Source organism: Opisthocomus hoazin, chromosome 4 (assembly GCF_030867145.1).
Source record: "Opisthocomus hoazin isolate bOpiHoa1 chromosome 4, bOpiHoa1.hap1, whole genome shotgun sequence".
Lineage (NCBI taxonomy): Eukaryota > Metazoa > Chordata > Aves > Opisthocomiformes > Opisthocomidae > Opisthocomus > Opisthocomus hoazin.
Window position 1 is genome coordinate 28,183,897 of NC_134417.1, and position 20,722 is coordinate 28,204,618.

Consider the following 20,722-nt stretch of genomic DNA (forward strand, 5'->3'; position numbering starts at 1 on the left):
AAGAACTATGCTAGGAACATTCCACGCCTGAAAATCAAAGGGCAAAGTATTTCACTTGTTTACGTGAGGGGCACATTTTCCAATACCAACCAGACAGAATTAGTTAATGACTGCCCAGTTATATTTATTGTGGCAAAAAAGGCAGTGTGGAACTCCATTCACAGCAGCTATGCAAAGACAAACCATTCATGCTCTTGACATGGCAGAGCCAAGAGAAGAACATGCAGTATGCTCAGTTTACCAATTAGCACTCTAAAAAGTATCTTTTGCACATGTGGCATACTGCTTATATTTGAAAAGCAGGTCCTTTAGAAGTTCATCTTCAGTTAGCATCAGAAACGCGGCCCAGAAGACAGCGGCAGACAAACATATCTCCCAACAGCACCTGCATGCCATAGCAGATTCCAAGAACTGGTTTTCCTATTGTAAATATCGCTGGGTCGAACCATGGTGCATCTTCTGCATACACGGAGTTTGGTCCTCCAGATATAATGATAGCTCTGCAGACAGGAGATAAAGAAAACATTAACTCAACTAACTCAGATACATCGTTTACTTTAAAATCTCTTTATTTGCTTTAAACATTGACAGTGTCTCATAATACTCCTAAGAACTCTCTAAATTCTAATATAAATTTTCATACAGATAGCCGAACACGTAGCTTAACTTTGCTATGCTACAGCTGTCAAAACCAGCAGCTTACCAGAGAAACATTTAATCAGTTTAAACAAAGTCAAATATAAACTGTCTTCAAATGTGACTGTATTTTAAATTCCTCACAGCCAAGTGCCAACGACGAGAGAAGCAAGATGGCTAGGACCAAAAGCAGAGTATTAGCATTAAGATGCACACACGTCACGATGTCTGTGCCATCTGGAGGGGACCTGCCTTCAAAGCACAGCCTCCCAAATTTCTAGAGCTGCTGAGAAAACGTCCCCTAATCCACCCTGATTACAGAGTGAGATGGCATTAGCCACAGGGTGTGAATTAAAGGTCCAACACACACAAGCATTTATGGTTTGAAGTTAATACTTCACGCTGTAACAGAAAATTAAAGCTTTTCAAAGGGGAAGAGAGAGCTTTTGCAAACCCTGGCAATCTGCAAGATGGCGAGCTGCAGAAGCCCCAGCCAGTTGAGCAATGCTTTCTGGCCCCAGCCCAGCGCTGCACACGGGCGTACCAGACCTTGGACTCACGTACTGTTTATTTCACAGAGAACACCAAATCCGTTATTAAGAGTGAGAAATGCAAAATGGGACGGGAGACAAGTTGCACATACAGGACTGAATGCATCCAGTAAAGCTTTCTTCTAGCATTATTGAGTGTTTGTCGCAGCAAAACAGACTGACAAAATAGAATTTTTCTATATTTAAGCGGCAGAAATGGGCAGTGCGCTTACAACATCTGTCCCCCTGGCAGAAATAATCCTGTAGTGACCAGCCCCTGTACTGAATGTCGCCTCTCAACCGCGGGCTCCCACCGACGCCGGGCCGGTCTGCCCCGCAGCCCACCAGCCCAGCCCGGGCTCTGCAGTGCAGGGGAGTGGGACAAGGCGGGGGGCTGGAGCCAAGGCACAGCGGCTTGCCCGTTGGCAAACACTTAATTCTTTATACGATGGGATCTGCAGGTAGGCTTTGGAATAAGCAAACAGCTGACACAGGCGTAGTCTTATGCTGACCAATCTCGACAACCAGTACCTGCTGTACATGTACGGGCACTTCTATTCAAGTCAGAGACACGATGAATTTCCCAAATTCAGACACTGCCAGAAAGAGCCTGAAAACTCGCCATGCCTGGTGGTATGACTGCTTCTAATAATTCCACATACAGAAGCATTTGCTTAAGGTATAGAACACTATTTAGTATTAATTAAAGGAAATAGACACACCTACAAATTAAACATTCTCATGAGAAGTCAAAATAGTTATACACTGTCCTATTCAAAAAGCAAAGTCTTAAAAATCTGCTTTTTTCCACACCAATTAAAATCCCACAGAATACAGAAACGTAATCCAATGTGCCCAAGTATTTAAAAAAATTTATGAGCTGAGGGTGAGAGAGGAACCTGCATATTCTCAACTGTCCAGGAGAAATTAAAAATAGCAAGGGACGTACATATTGAAAGTTGTACTGCAACGCCATGCAATTTCTTGCACACTTTCTTGCGTTGGTATGAACATACCTTTTTCTGATTTACCATAAACCTTACCTTCCAAAACCACTTGACTTAGCTTTGGAAAGCCTATTTGCAACGGATTAAAGGCACATCAGGAACCACGTAAAAATACCAAGAGCAAAAGGCATGCATTGATAGCCCAACCTCAGGGCTCGCGCCAGAGCTCAGACCCATGCCAGCAGAGCCCAAGTCTGCAGCACCTTCACAGCCCAGGACCTTGCGGAAACCACTGTTTACGTCTAATTTAGATCAACCTTGTCACTAGAGATTGTTCTGAAACAATGCAAATTGAGGAACTGGCTTTTTAAACATAACATGTAAATACAATTTAGCAAAACGTTCAGTCTTGCTGCTGGTCTCAAGCCTTAGCGCAGACCAAGGCGCAGCTCCCTGGCCCATTCCGTGCATGAGCTGCAACATGGAAACCTGACTATTCCCATGACACATGGAATATCTATCAAAATCCTGCACAGAACCACAAACTCACTTTTACAGCAGTCACTGAACAAAGGCGCCCAAGGGCCGGCATCAGCATTTGTTGAGCTTTCCTGGATGCAACTGACTGACTGAGACTGCGGACACATCCGGGTAACCGATAACCTGAAACCACTATTGTAGCCTTGAGCAGCGACCTTCTGAATGCAGAGGTTTTGCCACATTTTAGAGAGCAATTAGCTGGAATGACAAGTCCAACAGGTATAATTGCGAGACTCTGAAGAACCTTCAGCTGTGAAAAGCAAGGGGGAAGGTCTTCCCACTACAAACCTGCAGCAATACAGCGCAGGTCTGCGACTAAACGTCTTTAGTACTGTGCCCCATGCCTCAAATCCAACACAGAGGAGATGCAGGAATTCTTTTTAAATGAGTAATTAATTATGTCCATCCTTTAAAGACTTGATTCTTGGAAAATTACAAACAAGGTCTGAAAAGAGGAGGTATTTTTCAGAATTTCTCTTTCAGAAACACTCTTCACACAACAGCTACCTGACAGAGCCAGCAGTTCCTGGGTGTTCTGTTCTCTGTGTTTTCAGAAGAGATCAATAAGCTCCTACCTGACTTACTAAAATATACTGTTTACTGGTTCACTAATTACCATCGATTAGGAAAATGCAATTCCGCAGCAAAGCGCTGTCTTATCTGCTGTGGGGCACAACGGAGAAGCACACACGCACCGTATTTCTGGCTTTGTACCAAAGTGACAAGTAAGGTCTTTGATGATTTGTAGACTTCAGGGTATTTATTTTCCCCGCAGAGGGGAGAGGCATACCCTGGCAAGCCTAACCAAACAACAAAAAGAAATGTACAGCGTACTAAATAATTGCGAGACCTTTTTTTGCTGCAAAGAGCGAGTGGTAGTTTCAGTTATTTTTTTCAGTTGCTTCCCAGAAACAGTTTGCCATGGTTTACCACAATATCTTCAGTATCCAAGTTAGTTGTTTTTTTCTTTTTTTTTTTTTGTTTTGTTTGGTTTTTTTTTTAATTAAACCAAGAAAATTGTATTTTAGAAACTCACAAAGCTTGTTTTCTTGATTAATAGCTACCCTAGTTTAACAGGTAAAACAGCCAGACCATCCAAATATTTGCACACATATTTAAAATGCAACCTCTTAAATTATACTTACAAACGGAAATTATTAAAATGACATTAAGGCATTAAGAAGCAAAAATGCAAGATGTCTATTGCTGCACATGCTTCCCCAGCAAAACTCGGGTGTTTCTGTGGGTAAGCTGAAGGTGCGCTCATTAACAACATCACAGTGAAAGCTACGGGACATAAAACCCCAGTGATCGCCGCTGCCAGCACCTGGAGGTACTGCTAGACCGGAAGGGGAGAGCCGGCAGACCGCGGCGCCGCGGGAAGCGACCTACCGGAACCCTTGCTCTCTGATGGCGAAGGCTGGCGTCTCCAGAGGGAAGATCTCGGACTGGACGAACAGCTCGCGCACCCGACGATCGATGACCTTTCCGTACTGGGCGCCGGCATCCAGTATGACGACGGCTCCCTCGTAGTGGTGCTGCCCATCCTTCAGCTCTCCGCCGGCGTTCTCCGGCTGCGGACATCACTCGCGTCAGTGCTTTGTGGTGACACACTGCAGACCGCAGACTTTAAGCCAGATCTCTTAAATAACTCACGTCTGCAAAGCTTCCTACGGTTGACCGTATGTTAATTTGTGATTCAAATGATGAAGACCAGCCAAGAAACTTCTAAATTAAAAAAATCCTCAGGTTTACAAGGACCAGTAGAGGCACTGGCAAGCTAAAGGGGCTACACATCAACACAGCACATCCCTCCCAAGCAGCCTCACAAACACGACATCCCCACCCCCCAAAACAAACAGGGTACAAATTAGGGAAGAAAAACGCTAATAAGCTAACGAAGGCAGAGCTTTCCATAAATAAGGAGTCATCTGCCCTGCTCACCACTCCAGCTTTTTCCATTTTACAGTTCCACATCAAACCCCGAACACCCGATGATAATTAAGAGCATGTGCTTTTCTCTCAAGCAAAACAGGACAGTGCAAAGCCAGAAGAAAAATGGTTTTCCCATCACACTGCCTCATACGCTGAACTTTTACTTGACTTTACCTCCCGGAGAGAATAAAAGGGAGAAATTGAGAACAAACGTCTCTGCTAAATGATTTTAAAAAACCCCCAACTTTTGAACGCGGCATTCAAGCAGATTGCACATCGGAACAAAGCAGCGCTTCTCTCTGACCCCATCACTTACGAATTGGTTGGCCAACTTCAGCTACTCTGAAGGGCTAGAAAACACAAGGACAAGTTTCTCCTTTTTTTAAAAGAAACTGTGAAAAGAGGCAGCTATTGCATGGAAGTGTCCTTATCGGAGGATCTTCAAGGAAGAATGTGAACACAACCGCACTGTAAGACACCAAGAAATCCATGTAGAAAAAAATCCACTGCTTAAATAAATCACTTGCTTTGGGGGTGTTTTTCCCTTAACTTACAGCTTACACTATCTCCTTGCCAATGTCATTTGATCAAGGAAAACCTGGGAAGGGTTTTACTCCAGCGAACGCTGCCCCAAAACACAGCTTGAGGCTCATGACCATGTCAAGTTTTAATCACAGCACATTGGAGGCATTCTGCATGCGTGTACCAGGCGACGCAGCCATCGACCCGGGGCCCGCAGGAGGCTCCCAGGGCCACGGTCTGGGCTCCGGAGGAAGCTGGGGCAGCCTGCGGCACACCATGGCATTTCCACGGGGGTCAGAAAATCCCCCCACACCAAGCCCAGGTCACCTGGGAGGGGAGACACCTCAGGCAACCACCTCCAAATTAGTCAAGGAAGGCAAGCACGCTGCAAACTACCAAAGTTTACACCAGCTGGAGAAGGTTTTAGCCAAATTAAAGGACATAAGCAGAAAAAAAAATCCAGTGCTAAATCCCTCAAAAGCCTAAATCCAGGCTAGAGTCAGTTACTTAATGTCTTTCCTTTGGCTGGTAGCTGAGCGTGCCTGACAGGGAGCTCTCAATGACTTAGTCATGGGTCACACAACGAAACGGGCACATGTTGGAGGAGAGCAGGCTCCAGCAGCAAAGGCCCCTTCAAGCTCCCCAGCCAGATGGAGGAGGTCACCAGAACTGTTGTCCATCCCAGTGGGAGGGAGGGAATCACTTTTTTCAGAGTAACTCTGGGCATTTTCACCTAGCAATTTCTAAATTCACAGTTCTTGTGAGAAAGACCAACATCTTTATTCCTTCTCGATCCCATCTTGTGGCAAACACTACTCCTTGGAGCACTGTTTTTTAATAAAAGTCTTTAACTGTTTCGGAGCACGTGCTGTAGCTTGTACCATGCAGGGACAGAGCTCCACAGCTGTCTTGGTTTAGCACCTGAAGTTGTTTCCCAACCTGCAGACCACCCCAAGAACCCACAGCCGGAGTAAGAAGGGAAAGTCCAACTCAGGGAAGGCAGCTTTTACATTTTACATTAAAAAAGACTGAACCCAAGCCACTGCTGGCATCAGCTCAGCTGGACCGATGGCCAAGCGTTTACATCTGTAGCCAGTAAATAAATCCCATTTCTAGTGCCCTACCCTGAAGGCACTGAGCTGCTTTGAGCTGTCAGGTGTAGTTAGCTGGGCCCAAGCAACAGCTCTGGGGAGACACATGCCTGAAAACAAAAAGAGCTCCAAGTTAAACTCGGAGTAGTGTGAGAAATGTTGTGGAAGGTGGCATAAGTAGATCTGCATCTCTGGTGAACCTGCACCTTCCCTAGTTCTCCTCAGCAAAAACAGGCCAGTGACACAAACGCCTTCTTCACAAGGATGACCAGGACGAGCCTCTGTGCTGCCGTGACCCAGCCACGAGCGCTCAGCTCCGAGCCCTCAAACCCCTTCTCCGAGCCGCCCCTGCTCCTTCACCCTGTGAAGCACAGCATCGCTTCGCACAGCGATCGGAGGAACGCTTTCAGAGAGCTGCATCAACACTAGAATCACTTCTCAGTCAGTTACGTCGCCCTGGAAGACGGCTGCTTTAGGCTTCAAGTCACAGCTCATTCCCCCAGTTTCGCTGGGATTCCATTAATATCCTCCCAATATCTCCAAAACCAGCCCTTATTCACAGCTCAGAAGGTCTTTCCTCAGACGACGCTAAGGGTATTTGGGCTGAAACCCAGTAAAACCACTGCACCCACTGAGCAACACCGATGTCCCAACGGGGAACGCGTAAGATGAGCAAGGTAACATGCACCTCACCAGGGAGGGGGGGAAAGAAAAGTGTCAACCAGTGACCTTATAACTCACTGCTCCCTTAGATGTGGGCTTAGAGTAAATCACAGGCTGAAACCCTTTTCTCCCAGTACTACAAAGGGCGCTGCCCGCTGTCCCTTTCTCCAGTAGCCATCCTTGCAGCACGTCCCCAGCACACGTCCACGCCCCATCCCGGGAGGTAACACGGGCAGCCATCACCACGCAGGCCGTGCCAGAGGAGCTTTTGTACTTCACTTGTGAGCTGAAGTACAACTGCAAGGCGGTTCAGCTCTGAAGAGAGCCCGTAAGAAACACCACCCCAACTCATATGGAAAAAGAGGAAGGAGAAAGGCGGTCAGTCAGGACAGGATCTGGCTTTATTTACCTAAAGGCACAGTTCCAAGGCTAGAGATTCTGAACCCAAATTTAACAAGGGAAAGTCATTTAATAAAATCAAAGAAGGAACAGATGCTGTTAATGTGCAGCCAGCACGGCAGCTTAGCTCATGCGTTTGCAGACTGTATGCATGCCAAGGGAAGATGCTACCAGGCAGCCCAGCTCCCGCAGGGACAGGGTCTATGGAGCCAGCACCTCTCCCTAGTGGGGACTCTCCAGTTTAGAACAAAAGCTCTTTTCCCCCCTCAGCAGGGGCATAACCAGAGTTCCTCGTCTTCCCCTGGTCTATTTTCACAGAAATCTGGAGAGCTTCCTATTTTTGAGAGCTTCTGTCGAAGCTGGTTTGATGGTTGTCCGAAGCGCTGGGGCAGAGCAGAGGCACCATTCCGATGTCCCGAGTGGGACTCAAACCAGAACTGAACTTGTGTACGCCAAGAGAAAAAAGAGGGGAAAAAAGTCTATATTCAGCTAATGTAAACCACAAGTCACCCTGAAAACCACGTCATACGTGAAGGATCCCTACTGCTCTCCACGACTGAGAAAACCGATAATGCAATTACGCTACGGCAGCGCTGTATGGCCCGGCTGCCATTTGCCCGCTGTCTCACAGACCCCAGACCCAGAGCTGAGGCCCCAAGTGCCACCTGGACCGCGTCGCCACGCCAACGGCAGTGCCGCAGCAAGGGTCGGCCTGGTCCACCACCCCAGCTCTACCACCTCGCAACATGGGAGGGAAAAAAGCTTCCATCACTGTCAGGGTTTTTGCATCCAAAACAATGATTATCAGTTCTATGATGAGCTGTGGAAGGACACCTGCCATCAGGCTTGCGCTACCAGCTAAGCACAGCGCGTATTTTACTCCTTGGTGTAGCTACCTAGCGCTTTAAACCAAGTTTGCAGGCTCCTAACACTTCTGCAGCACCAGGGAGCTTTTCAGCATTCCACACGCCCGTAGGATTTTTCATTAAAGCAATTTATAATGTGCTTTAACACACAGAAGGATCATATTCTGGAGCATGAGGAAGCACCTGGCAGAGCCTGCCCACAGCAGCGGCCCCTCCATCCCAGCCTTCACCCACACCAATAACTTAGGACAAGCCTAAACCAGGAGCCTTGGTCCGGCACTTTCGAGCCTCCACAGGTTTTACCAGATTTTAATCGTTTCCCCATGGCACTGCAATTAATCACGTATAAGGACACTTACTCGTGTTATTTCAAAGTATAACAGGAAAGTAACTCCTTCAAACTCAGGCAAGGCCCGAGACTGCTACCGGAGCCCCTCGCCCGCTGACCCAACCAACGCAGGCGGATTCCCAAGGGCTGTGGGGACGCGGCCCGCTGCCCACCCCGCTCTCGCCAGCCCCGTCACCCCTCAGTGGGAGACCCTGCGGGTTCCGGCGGCCTGCCCAGACCCGAGGGGTCCTCGGGGGCCAGGGAAGGAGACGGCGGCGACGGTCGGGGAGGAGAAGTCCAAAAGCTGGAAAAGGGAAGGGGCCTTTTTGTTTTCCTGAAGGCCGAATCACTCGCAGGCCGGAGCTGGGGCGATGGGGGTGACCGGGACGGGCCACGCCGCGACCCCACGCGAAACCCCACCGAACCCCGCGAAATTGGTTAAATTCTCCGCCGGGGTAGGGCGGAGGGCAGGCCCCAGGCCCCCGCCGTGAGGTGAGGGGAGGTGAGGGGAGGCCCGGCCCCGCCACGCCACGCTCCCGCGGCACAACGCGGCCGGCGGCGTCACTGACCTTGGCGTCTCCATTGCAGAGGGCCATGGGGGCGGGCGGGCGGGGGGAAGCGGAGCCGCCGCCGCGATGAGGTAACGCCGCCCGGCTGCGCCGCCGCCGCCGCGGGAGGAAGAGGAGGAGGAGGAGCCGCCGCGGGCCGGCCCCGCTCCGCCGGAAGGGGCGGGGCCTCGTCCGGAAACCGGGGCTGGGGGGCGGTGCGGGCCGTGAGCGTGAGGGCGGGAACCGCCAATGAAACAAAAAAAAAGCGGTTTTGTGCGTCAGCGGCTGCCGAAATACCTCAGAAACGCGTCTCTGAGCTTCGGAAAGCGCTAATTCCCCCCGCGCGGGGGGAGAGCTCCGCTGCCGGGCCCCGAGCAGCCCCGGCCGGGGGGTGACGGCACTGCTGGCCCGCCCCGCGGCTACCGCCGCCCTGACCGGATCGCGGACGGGAGCGGGGCCGCCTCAGCCGCGGGGCGGACGCGTGACGTATCTCCGCGGCGCGCCAATGAGGCGCGGCCACGCCTGCGGCGAGGCTGCCGCGTGCCCGGAAGGGGCGGGGCGGCGGCAGTTGGCGGCGCGCGGCGTCCCCTCAGCGGCGGCGCCCGGGCCCGCAGTGCGGGCAGCCGGCGGCGGCGAGGACGGGAAGATGTCGCCGGCCATCGCGGCCAAGGAGGGCGGGCGGCAGCGGCGGGCCGGAAGCCAGCACCACTGCCTGGACGTGAGGGGCGAGGCGCCGGCCGCCCCGACGCTGTGCGAGGACGGGCTGCCGGGCGGCGAGGCCGAGGCGCTGCTGCCGGAGCCGGAGCCGGGGCGGCGGGGGGCGCGGGGGTTCCGGGCGGAGCTGGGCAGCGTCGTGCTGCTGCTGGTGCTGTACGTGCTGCAGGGCATCCCGCTGGGGCTGGCGGGCAGCGTGCCGCTCATCCTGCAGAGCAAGAGCGCCAGCTACACCGACCAGGCCTTCTTCAGCTTCGTCTTCTGGCCCTTCAGCCTGAAGTTGCTGTGGGCCCCCTTGGTGGACGCCGTCTACCTGCGGGGCTTCGGCCGCCGCAAGTCCTGGCTGGTGCCCACGCAGTACGTGCTGGGGCTCTTCATGATCTACATGTCCACCCAGGTGGACGCGCTGCTGGGCGACGGGGAGGGCCGCGGCCCCGACGTGGTGGCCCTCACCGTCAGTTTCTTCCTCTTTGAGTTCCTGGCGGCGACGCAGGATATCGCGGTGGACGGCTGGGCCCTCACCATGCTGTCCAGGGAGAACGTGGGCTACGCCTCCACCTGCAACTCCGTGGGGCAGACGGCCGGCTACTTCCTGGGCAACGTCCTCTTCCTGGCCCTCGAGTCGGCCTCCTTCTGCAACAAGTACCTGCGGTTCCAGCCCCAGCCCCAGGGCATTGTTACCCTCTCAGGTACTGCCTGGGTACCGCCGGTGCTGGGCCGGGGACGATCCTTCCCCGAGCCTGGGGCCAAAGCTCGGTTCGGAGCAAGCGGTGTCTTGGCGTGGTGAACCGAGCAGGTTTGGTTTTTCCCCGGGCCATGAGAAAGCAGAGCCTGAGGAGAGGCTGACCCTACTTCGGCAGGGGGTTGGACTGGGTGACCCACAGAGATCCCTTCCAACCCCGACCATTCTGTGATTCTGTGAGTCCGCGGCTGCACAGGCTGAACTGCCAGGCTGCTCTGGGCTTCGGAGTGTGGGAAACCTGCCTTGTCGTTACCGTGGCTGAGCTAAGCACTTTGGAGACAATTTTTCTTTTTTTTTTCTTCCCCTGGTTTAATGATCTCGGAATAGATTATATTTCAAAAAAGCCCAAGCAAACTAAAAGCTTTGCCTCTTTTTAAGGAGGCCTTTTAAGAACGTCTCCTTCTGGGAGGAAGGAAGGGGGAAATTAAAAAAAAAAAAAATTGCCTCTTCCAAGATGATATTGTTTGCAGAAGTAGAAACGGTAAGTGCTCAGGGTCAGCCATGTGGCCAGTTTCTGAAGAAAGGCCTTATTTTAGTAAATTAAGGGGGATTTTGGTTTCTCCTTAATGAATTAAATGTAGTCTGGTAATCCAACTGTAACCAGCTGTTAGTGTAGGGGCGTCTTCCGTTTGGTGGTTTTGGGGTTGTTTGTGGGGTTTTTTCAGAAAGGTTATATGTGGTGGCTGTTGTTAGGCATGTTACCTAGTAGATGCTTAAAGTGCATGTTTTGGTTGCAAGGTTGAATTTAGCCAGCACAGCTTATGGGAGAACAGGAAAAACTCACTGCTTCTGGTTGCAGCTGCAAAGTGACCATGGCCAGCAAGCAAGAGTAAATGCTCCTGGTTTTAGTTTCTTTTCCCTCTCTTATGTTGATTGCTCTGCCTGTATCATGTAAGAGAAAAGGTGTGCCAAAACGGACTTGAGTTGGTGTTTAAAGGTTAGTTTTTGCTTGCTGTCCTGCACCTATCTTATTGATAAATCAGGATATCGGTTTCCAAGACTGCTGAGCTTATTTTGTCTCTGCAGCTATCACAGTTGCCAGCTGGTCTTCCCATTCCCTTCCTCTTGATAACCCTATGTCTGGTCTATATGTCAGCAAGCACTGAGTAGTCCCCAAAGTACCCCTGCTGGTTTATTCCTTTGCTTTGTTTTCCCTTGCTGCGTAGTTCTCCCGTGCTGGCGTGTCTCTTCCCTCTTGCTCCAGCGGCAGGCTGACGTCTTTTACTGCTGATGCAACTTGCAAGTCACCAGTGTAGTTGAGAGAGCTTGGTTTGTCTATACTTGCCTCCGCTGTCCAGGTCTTTTGTTGTCTTGGTTGTTTCTCAGTACTGTTTGTATAAATGGATTTGTCACTATTGCATGAGTGCTGTCTCAAAAAAAAACAAAACCAAACAAACTATCCCCCTATCCCTAAACCAAAAAACACCAACGCAACCTGTATAACTTGTCCTGGAGTACTAACCTGGGTGGAGCGAGAAGAGCAAGTAACACTGACACTGTAGTTGCAGGGTATGTTTTTTTGGGTGGTAAAACCGGCTGCAAGAAACTTCTGTTCCCTTGCTCATGTGACGGTATGCTGCAGCTTGCTGCGTCCACGTTTCTGCCGAAGCAGCTGTAGAGCGGCACTGAAATGAGGAGGGCAGCCCTCTGGTCCCAGCGCTGGTTGGAGCGGGGCTCGTGGTGAGCCGGTTCAGGCAGCTGAAGCAGCAGAAAACTTCACGGTTTGGAAAGGTGAACGGTTTTCTGCCGGTTCAGGTCTCTGACCACTTTTGTTGTAGGCCGAGTGCTGACGCTAGGGAAGGAACAAGTTAGCACTTCATGGTCCCAAGTCAGCCTCGAGTTGCTGAGAAGCAGCAGCGTTTGTTGTTCGCCGGGCAGTCGCATGTCTGCCTGGCCCAGCGTGAGGGAGGAGAGGTGAAGCGCGGGCGCAGGAAGAAGGTGCCCCTTCCTCAAGGCAGCCCACGGGCATCCGGGCCGGTGACTGGAGCACCCTTTTTGCTGGGAAGAGGTGTGTGGCTCTGGGATTACTTAAAGCTGTAGCGCTGAAACACCTGGCCCCCTGGCCTGTACCTCCTTGGTGGTTATTTCCCAGCCTGGTCTGTCCCTGAACTGGTTCAAAAGTTTGCTTTGCCCCAACACAGTGGTTTATTTTGCTAGCAATAACGTAGAGGTGGAGACAAAACTGGGATGGGGCCAGGCAGCGCTGGTGGCACCAGAAACTTAATGGTAGAAATTCCTCGTGTAAACTACATTTTTAAAGCTCTTTTGCCTGTAGCCTGTTAGTGGACTATATGGCTTTTCTTTCCCCTCCCCCCCAATCTGGCCGTTCCTGTGTTGAGCTGCGGGGCTGACGTGGTCAGCAGTATTCATGCGGTGATGCTGAAAGCTATTTCTGTTCCTGTCCTCGCACTGCAGGTCTCTCACTGCAGTGACAATGCTGAGTGCTACTATTAAAGTACTGCTCCTGTACGTCTCTGGTAGACAGTAGCTGGCGATGAGCACAACTCTCTGAAAACTCATCTTTTACTCAAAAATACATGCTCAGGGTACCTTTTTTAAAAAGTGGAGAGAGCGATCTGACAGCATCGGTTATGAGATCTTCTCTCCTTTAGGAAAGGGAAAAGTAACTGATGTGGAAGCAACAGAGAATGGTTACAAATGCTTTTTTTTTTTTTTTTTCTTTTACGCTGACAATGCTAAGATACAGCTACAGTAGTCTTTCTGTGTTTTCTTCCATGCTTTGTTGTACTTGTTCTCTTCCTGTGCGTAAGAAGCAGCTAATAATTGCCTAAACCTTTGCACTGTCTTTGCCCTTTCACCAGCCCTTCCCACTTGCTTTCAGTTACCATGAGGCTTCGGGAGTTGCTTGTAACCAGGAAGATAAAAGGCTACTTCTGTCTCAACCTCTGCATGTTACTGAGTTTTCTTACCTCTTTCGTAAAGGTAGAGGATAGGATTCTTAGATTAATCCATTCACTGACTCAAAAAGTACTTGCCATTAAATATTGATGTGTTTTCACTGCAGCTGCTTTCAAATCCACAATTTAGCAAATGTTGTATCTGCTTAAAATAGAGCACTTGAGAGTTAGCAAGTATAATAGCCACTTAAAGCAGACGTATTCGAGTGACTCTGCTTGGTGGCTGTGTGAGAACCTGTGTCAGGACATCTTTATACTCCTGAGTATAAACCTGTGTTTCCTTCAGGTGGTAGATAGGTGCTGTGTAGGGAGCGTAGAACTGAGGCACGGAATAGTTATGTGACCGCACAGTGAATCAGCTGGAGAGTTCTGAACGACTTCTTCCTCTGAAATTTTTTCCCAATCTAATAACTATTAAATGTGTGTTTTCCTCCTTGCTCAGCTTTAGGTGATTGTGTGTGTAATCCTTCAACATTTTCATTTCTGTTTCTCCTCCGCCGTGCTTACTGTGGTATCCATGCGCAGAGCACCAGGGAAGCGACCCGGTTGGCGGCTGCTCCTCCGTCTGCGCTCTCGGGCGAATGCGGGGTGACAGTGAGGGCAGGGCAGAGCTGTGTTAGTTACTGTGTGCAGCTGTGTGCTTGTGGTTTGCTTTTGGTACCTGTCTTTAGGAGGGTCAACGAGTGATGGTTTTATTCAATTTTTCATTATTAGGTTTATATTGTTTCAAAATAACTGTGCTTTAGATACACGGTGAATTGTTGATGAAGTGTTGATGGTGGCTGCTAGAAAGATTTTATTTTTTTAAATTTTAATATTTTCCCCTCCAGATTTCCTGTTTTTCTGGGGAGCTGTCTTTTTAATTACCACTACACTGGTTGCCCTTTTGAAAAAGGAGAACAAGGAACTAACACCAACAAAAGAAGAAACAAAAGGCATCACTGACACATACAGGCTGCTATTCTCAATAATCAAGATGCCGGCAGTTTTTACTTTCTGTCTCTTGATTCTCACAGCAAAAGTAAGTAAATACCTATATGAATTGTTAGATGCTGATGATACAAGTGTCTGAAAGGTTGCCGAGTCCCTCTGGTGTAACTTGTTTCTCAGTTTTGCTAGCGGTTGTCATCAGAGTTCTGAATTTTCACGTGAAATTTGAAACAAAATTGCTTATGTCATTGTGCTAAGTAAGGTTGTACAAAAGAAAACGTTTGTTTGAGCTTTTGTGAGTGTTTACACAAGCATTAAAGAGAAGCTTGATTGCAGTCCAGTATTAAAGTAATTCGGCTTTAAACATTTTTAAACAATCAGGCTGTTTGGGTAGTCTGCAGTTAAAAGTACAGAAAATGTTTCTCTTAACCTAAGTGCTATTCCCAGAGTCTGCAGCTCTGTACAAACCAGGTTTCCGTGGCTGCTCGCTGGCCGTCGCGGATACCGACAGCAATACAGGCACAGGCGTGAAGATCATTGCGATGTTTAATCGTCTTGGTGTAGTTTTGGCACTGATGACAAGAACAGCGTGCAGGCGTGGAACGTTTCAGAACGGATTTGGAAATGAAATGAGACACAAAAGTGAATTGTGCTCTATCACGTTTCTCAATTTACTGAGTAAACGGAATTTCTAGCTAAACTGCCACTGCTTTCCCCAGTTTATTTTGTGTAACTTATATTGCAGGTTGGATTTTCAGCAGCAGATGCTGTCACAGGACTCAAACTGGTGGAAGAGGGAGTCCCAAAAGAGCACTTGGCTCTGCTGGCGGTTCCGATGGTTCCTTTACAGATAATATTGCCTCTGCTTATCAGCAAATACACAGCCGGCCCCCAGCCGCTGAACACGTTTTACAAAGCTATGCCTTTTAGGTAAAAACTAACACAGCTCGTTTGGCAGAAATGTAGCGTTTGGCGTATTCAGGCCAAGTATAGGATTTCTTGCATAACTCTGAAACTTCCAGATACAAGAAAGTGTGTCACAATTCTCATAGTGAGTTGAAGTCTCTGTGTCTTGTGCCTTGCTGAGGTAACGGAGAGCACAGGAAGCTGAATGAGGCTGACACGGGCAAGGAGACGTTTCGTTTCTGTGTGAAGTGTTTTGTATGGGAGTTTGCTTGTGGAATTCTAAAACGAGTGAGTGCAGCACGCTACCTCATGCTGTGACTCAGGATGTCATCTAACGCGTTTGTAATAGGGAGCCATTACTTTCACGTGTTCTTATGCAACTGTGTATGTTTTCGCAAAAAAAAAAAAAAGAAAGTAGGTCTTGCTCCAGCTGAATTTGGTTAGATACCTTGTGTGATGTGTTCTACAAAAAAAACATAAATTACAAAATCTACAAAACAAAAAACAATCTGCAAGAAGTAAATTTCTGTGTGAAGGGGCGGGGGAGAAAGCTAGTGTAGGAGATCTGGCAGTGGGTTATGCTTATACGGAAGAAGAGAGAATTGTTCAGGTGTAAAATGTTTACAAGTGCAGTGCTTGTCAAATATTTAGTATCTGATTCCATCTAAGAAATAGTTCTAACCATTTAGATAGAAACTATTTTAATGTCTTCTGTACGTATGAATGTTTGGTTGGTTTGTGTCAAGGAAACACATGAGGAGAACGACTTGAATTACAAATTATCTTTCTGACTCCTCCAGGTTACTGCTTGGTCTGGAATTTGCTTTTTTGGTGTGGTGGACTCCAAAAGTAAAACACGAAGGAGGATTTCCTGTCTACTACTATGTCGTAGTACTGTTGAGTTATGCTTTACATCAGGTAATGGACACTGTGTGTGGGAAGAGGAGGGGGGCAGGAGGGTGCTTCACATCAGTCAGCGAGAGGACTATAAGCGCCGTTACCTGCTTTTGTCCGTAGTTACCCTGGAATTCCCCTCAGCCTGGCCTGTCGTGCTGTATGGCTGTGTCTAGTGTCAATACTCCTGCCACTGTCATTTCTCCCTCTTCCATGTGCTCCACTGGACATCTTCTGTGGGGTTACTTTTAGTTGATCGGGTCTGCTTTTGTTTCGCAGACTTTCTTCTACCTAAAGTCTGCGAACTTTAGTCTGGAGCGAGTCCAAAGGAGGGCTACAAAAATGATCCGAGGGCTGGAGCACCTCTCCTATGAGGACAGGCTGAGAGAGTTGGGCTTGTTCAGCCTGGAGAAGAGAAGGCTGCGGGGAGACCTGATTGCAGCCTTTGAGCACTTAAAGGGAGCCTATAGGAAAGATGGGGACAATCTTTTTAGTAGAGACAGCAGTGACAGGACGAGGGGTAATGGTTTTAAACTAAAACAGGGTAGGTTTAGGCTGGATATAAGGAAGAAATTCTTTACAGTGAGGGTAGTGAAACACTGGAACAGCTTGCCCAGAGAGGTAGTGGAGGCCCCATCCCTGGAAACATTCAAGACCAGGTCGAACAGGGCTCTGAGCACCCTGATCTAGTTAGCGGTGTCCCTGCTCGCTGCGGGGGGGTTGGACTGGATGACCTCTAGGGGTCCCTTCCGACCCAAAACTTTCTATGATTCTAAACTAGAAGCTCAAAAGCATGGTGGAGTTGGAGAAATCCCAGCATTCTGACGGAGTTTCATAGGCTTGATGATTGGTGGTTGTGCTTATTGTACAGATCCATAAAGTTATATGATGCCGGTCCTAGAAAAACTCCATTAAGGATTTGGAAGGAACATCATAATGGAGCAGATCCAAAGCGTGGAAAACAAACACCTGATGCAAACTGGGCTTTGGATCAGAACTAAAATGTATGCAGTGCCTTGAGAGTGGATTTGAAATGCAGAAGTGTTGGGTTTATATCCTATTTTAGCTGGTCTTATCATACTTCAGTCTGATAACCTGAGCCATTCCAGTGCGTGTGAGTCTGGGTCTGTTTCAGCGTGACCCGAGACAAGCGGCAAGGCTACTGCTTGCTGTTAGTGGAGAGACAGACTGCAGAAGTATTTTCACTCTTGTGCAACCTTAACCTGTTTGGATGATTTTTCAGTCAATGTTGCTAACTTCAAGTAATCTCCTAGAACAGTTTTTATGTTAGGGTTTTAGTTGCCATCGTCTGTAACTGGGGAGACCTTACCCTCCCGTGGGTTTTCTTACCTCTTGTACAGATCACGCTGTATAGTATGTACGTTGCAGTCATGGCTTTCAACGCCAAAGTCAGCGACCCGCTGATCGGAGGAACCTACATGACGCTCCTAAATACCGTGTCGAACCTGGGAGGGAACTGGCCTTCCACCGTCGCGCTCTGGCTTGTGGACCCGCTCACGGTGAAGGAGTGCGCCGGGGCCCAGGAACAGACCTGCGCAACTACAGTTGCGGCAGAAGTAAGTTTTGGGGGCTGCGAAGGTCTCTGTGCAATTGGTTCCCAATGAAATGGCTTCTCTCGGTATTTTTTTTCACCTTTGAAAACCTTCATAGTGCATAGCTTATGCTTAAAATTTCCCACTAATGGAGCTGATTTTCCTGTCTGATGAAATAAAAGTCTGTTTATATCTTAATAACTAACATCTCTACCAAAGATTTTCAGTTGCTGAGTAGTTGTCCATTTCTTTCTGGGCTGGGATGAAAAGCCAGTGTTAGAAGCACTAGATTGGTGCCACGTTCTCTGCGGCGTAAGGAGGCTGTAGTTACGTTTTTTGAGAGTTAACCTTGCTAAGTTGAGAGTTCAGCACTCTGTTCTTGGCAGGCTGCCTGTCCCCCAGGTCCCGTAGGTTTTGTGGTAGGTTTTTGTTCCTTCTGTCTTTCTGGAGGCTGCCTATCTGGACAGCTCGATACCTTCTCCCGCGATGTTACTTTGCTCTCTGTCTTTGATCTTCGCTTTCCACGTGAAATCAAGCGGTGTGGCTGGCTGCCTTCCCAGCTCTGGGGAGCCCTGGGGAAGAGAACAAAGAACGTGCTGTGCTACTGTACGCAGGTCAAACAACAGGACGCAAAACTGCCTGGAAAGCAAGGTTTTCGCCTTCACCTCCTCGTGAGCTGATGAGAAATTGTAACGTGGCTGTTTGGAAGGGTGGCAGTGTTTTGGGGGGGGTTTTTTCCTGTACTCATGACTGAGGTTTATTTCAGTCTTGAATGTCAGGACTCTGGGATGTGGAGGTTCTCTGAATAAAAGTGTACTAGGAGTCAAGCATAACTTAGTTGAGCTGGGGCTGCAGTTCTTACTAGTTGCAGAGGGGACACTGCTTCTGCAGTGTGTGCTTTTTCAGCCTGTCTCTCGTTGGTGTGCCACTAATTAGTTTCCCTGTGCCTTTGCTGAACTTGAGTCCTTCCTCCTTCACCTCACTCCTCTGATTTTTTTTTCACATCCTCCCAGCTGGTAATGTTCCACCACCACCGCCGCTCCCTTCTTACTCCTAGTCTGATCTTGGTGTGTCTCAGAATAATGAAAACGCTGGCAGAACCTCGACTCAGAGGACTGATTTATCTTGGGATTATGGCAGTACTGAAAGCTGAACAATAGCAGAAACCGTCATGCGCTGTGCACTTACCCTTTAAATGCTGGAATTTTTGTCTTCCAGTTCTGCAGTTAAAAAACATCCTGGGCATGTTTTACCCAGAAATACACCGTGTTTTGTACTGTCCATTTGCAGATTCAGTGTGGTGAGATGCAAGGGTAGAATTTCTAAAGAAGCAGTTTGGATGGCAAGGGAAAAAAAAAAAACCCACCTTCTTGATGGGATTAAGATCAGTGACTGCACCTCCAGGCCTGCCTGAGCCAGCCTGGGCAGTTTCTGTTCTCTGGAGTTACCCCCTTGGGCCAAGGCGCTCCATTTCCCAAACGTTCTATAACAGTTTTGTTACTTTTCGTGCTGACAGTGAGCTTGAAAGCCTCTTGCTGACTCCATAAGAAACAAGGAAGAGTAAAGAAGTATATTTAGTCATAACCGAGAGCAAGTAAACAGCGGTGGCTGTCTAATGCCTGCTTTCTACAGGTCTGTGTTTCTGTATCTGTCAGAGAATGCTCAATGCACCACCGTCCGCTTGTCTCTTCCAGCTCTGCACAAAAGCTGGCGGTTCCTGTGTCACTGCCTTGGACGGTTACTACGTGGAATCCGTCATCTGTGTCGTTCTGGGATTTGGCTGGTGGTTCCTGCTTGGGCCAAAATTTAAAAAGCTGCAGGACGAAGGACAGTCTTCCTGGAAGTGCAAGAGGACCAATTGATGCATTTAAATACTGGATGGACTGGCAAGGTCATTTTAGTTTTATTACAAAGACATATCCCATAATCAATAACCAGGAATATAGGTATTTTTAAATGCCACATCCCTGAAAAACTGGGTGGCCGAGGCAGTGGTATGTTTGGCTGTGCTACCACTTCGCCTCCCAATACCAAAATGTAAATTCAGAAAGTAATTGCTAAAAAGCAGCACCTGCGTACCACACACGTACCTCCGAGCTCTGGCCTCAGAGCCGCGGCTGCCGGCGTAATCAACGCCCGCGTCGCCTTGCGGTGACTGCGGAGGAGCTCGTGGTGCTGTGTCTGTCTGAACGGCACCGCTGCCAGCGGCGTTCCGGCGCTGTGTTTTCCAACGGAAGTGATCTGGCACGGGGAGCTGACCCGGGGAAGGGTGTCAGGGGCATTTTGGCTCGCAGGTGAAGTGTGTTGTGCTATGGAATTCCTTGTGGGAAGAGAAATGTAGAATGTCTGTGGGCGTTGTTTCTTCTCACTTTCTGAACTGTAACCACACCTCCAAGGATGAAATGTTTCAGAGATTCTTTTAAATGTATTTTCTGGCTTTTATAAGCTTTAAAGATTTATAAGAAAATATTTTTATAAACAAATGTAATTTGTTTAATTTATTTCCGCTGTTTCAAAGCATTTTGATTTACATTTTCTTGATGAAAAATTGCTGTAAGGTCGGACTTAAGAGTGATGCACAATACTCTGAGCCTCGAGTCCTGAAGCTGCAGACTGGCTGGTGTAGCAGCTCGCACACGAAAGGCAGGCTTCCGAAGGAGAGGGCACACCGGCCTTCGAGGCGGCCACTCTTCCGAGGCAATGAATTGGTAGCGTCGGGTCCTCTGCATCACTAAAATTCAAACATTCAGTTTCAAAATCAGTGGAAAAAATGTGGCTGTTCTCAGCGAGGGGTAAGAAAAGACGATCAGCGCCTTTGAAAGTGACTTGATGACAAACTTGTCAAATTCCCCGTGAGCTGGGTTACCGCTTGCTGTCCCGCAAGTCCAACACGCGAAACCTTGTGGTAGAGCTGCCACAGACATTTCTTACGGAGGCTGTGTAGTGGAAACATTCCCGTTGCATTTATCAAGAATGACTTCCCTCCTGAGTGCCTTAGGGCTGTACAGCCAGCGCGCTGTACGCCCGGAGAGAGGGCACGCGGACACTGTTGGATGTATA

The 20,722-nt window shown here is 48.9% G+C and overlaps 2 protein-coding genes across 2 annotated transcripts in view; one reads left to right on the forward strand and one right to left on the reverse strand.

Annotated features, from left to right (window-relative positions):
- GMPS (guanine monophosphate synthase) overlaps window positions 1–9,419 on the reverse strand; it is a 29,901-nt gene extending 20,482 nt beyond the window's left edge. The window contains exons 1-3 of the mRNA XM_075418430.1: window positions 9,027–9,419; window positions 4,046–4,227; window positions 386–500 (exon numbers count right to left, since the gene is read on the reverse strand). Coding sequence (XP_075274545.1) covers window positions 386–500; window positions 4,046–4,227; window positions 9,027–9,053 — 324 coding nt within the window. The 5' untranslated portion in view covers window positions 9,054–9,419. The remainder of the gene's footprint in view (window positions 1–385; window positions 501–4,045; window positions 4,228–9,026) is intronic.
- A 168-nt stretch (window positions 9,420–9,587) lies between these two features.
- SLC33A1 (solute carrier family 33 member 1) lies at window positions 9,588–20,145 on the forward strand. The gene is made up of 6 exons (XM_075418431.1): window positions 9,588–10,408; window positions 14,210–14,400; window positions 15,055–15,239; window positions 16,016–16,133; window positions 17,471–17,686; window positions 19,357–20,145. Exons 1-6 carry the CDS (start codon window positions 9,652–9,654, stop codon window positions 19,522–19,524), a joined length of 1,635 nt encoding a protein of 544 aa, XP_075274546.1. The 5' UTR covers window positions 9,588–9,651; the 3' UTR covers window positions 19,525–20,145.
- The last annotated feature ends 577 nt before the right edge of the window (window positions 20,146–20,722 follow it).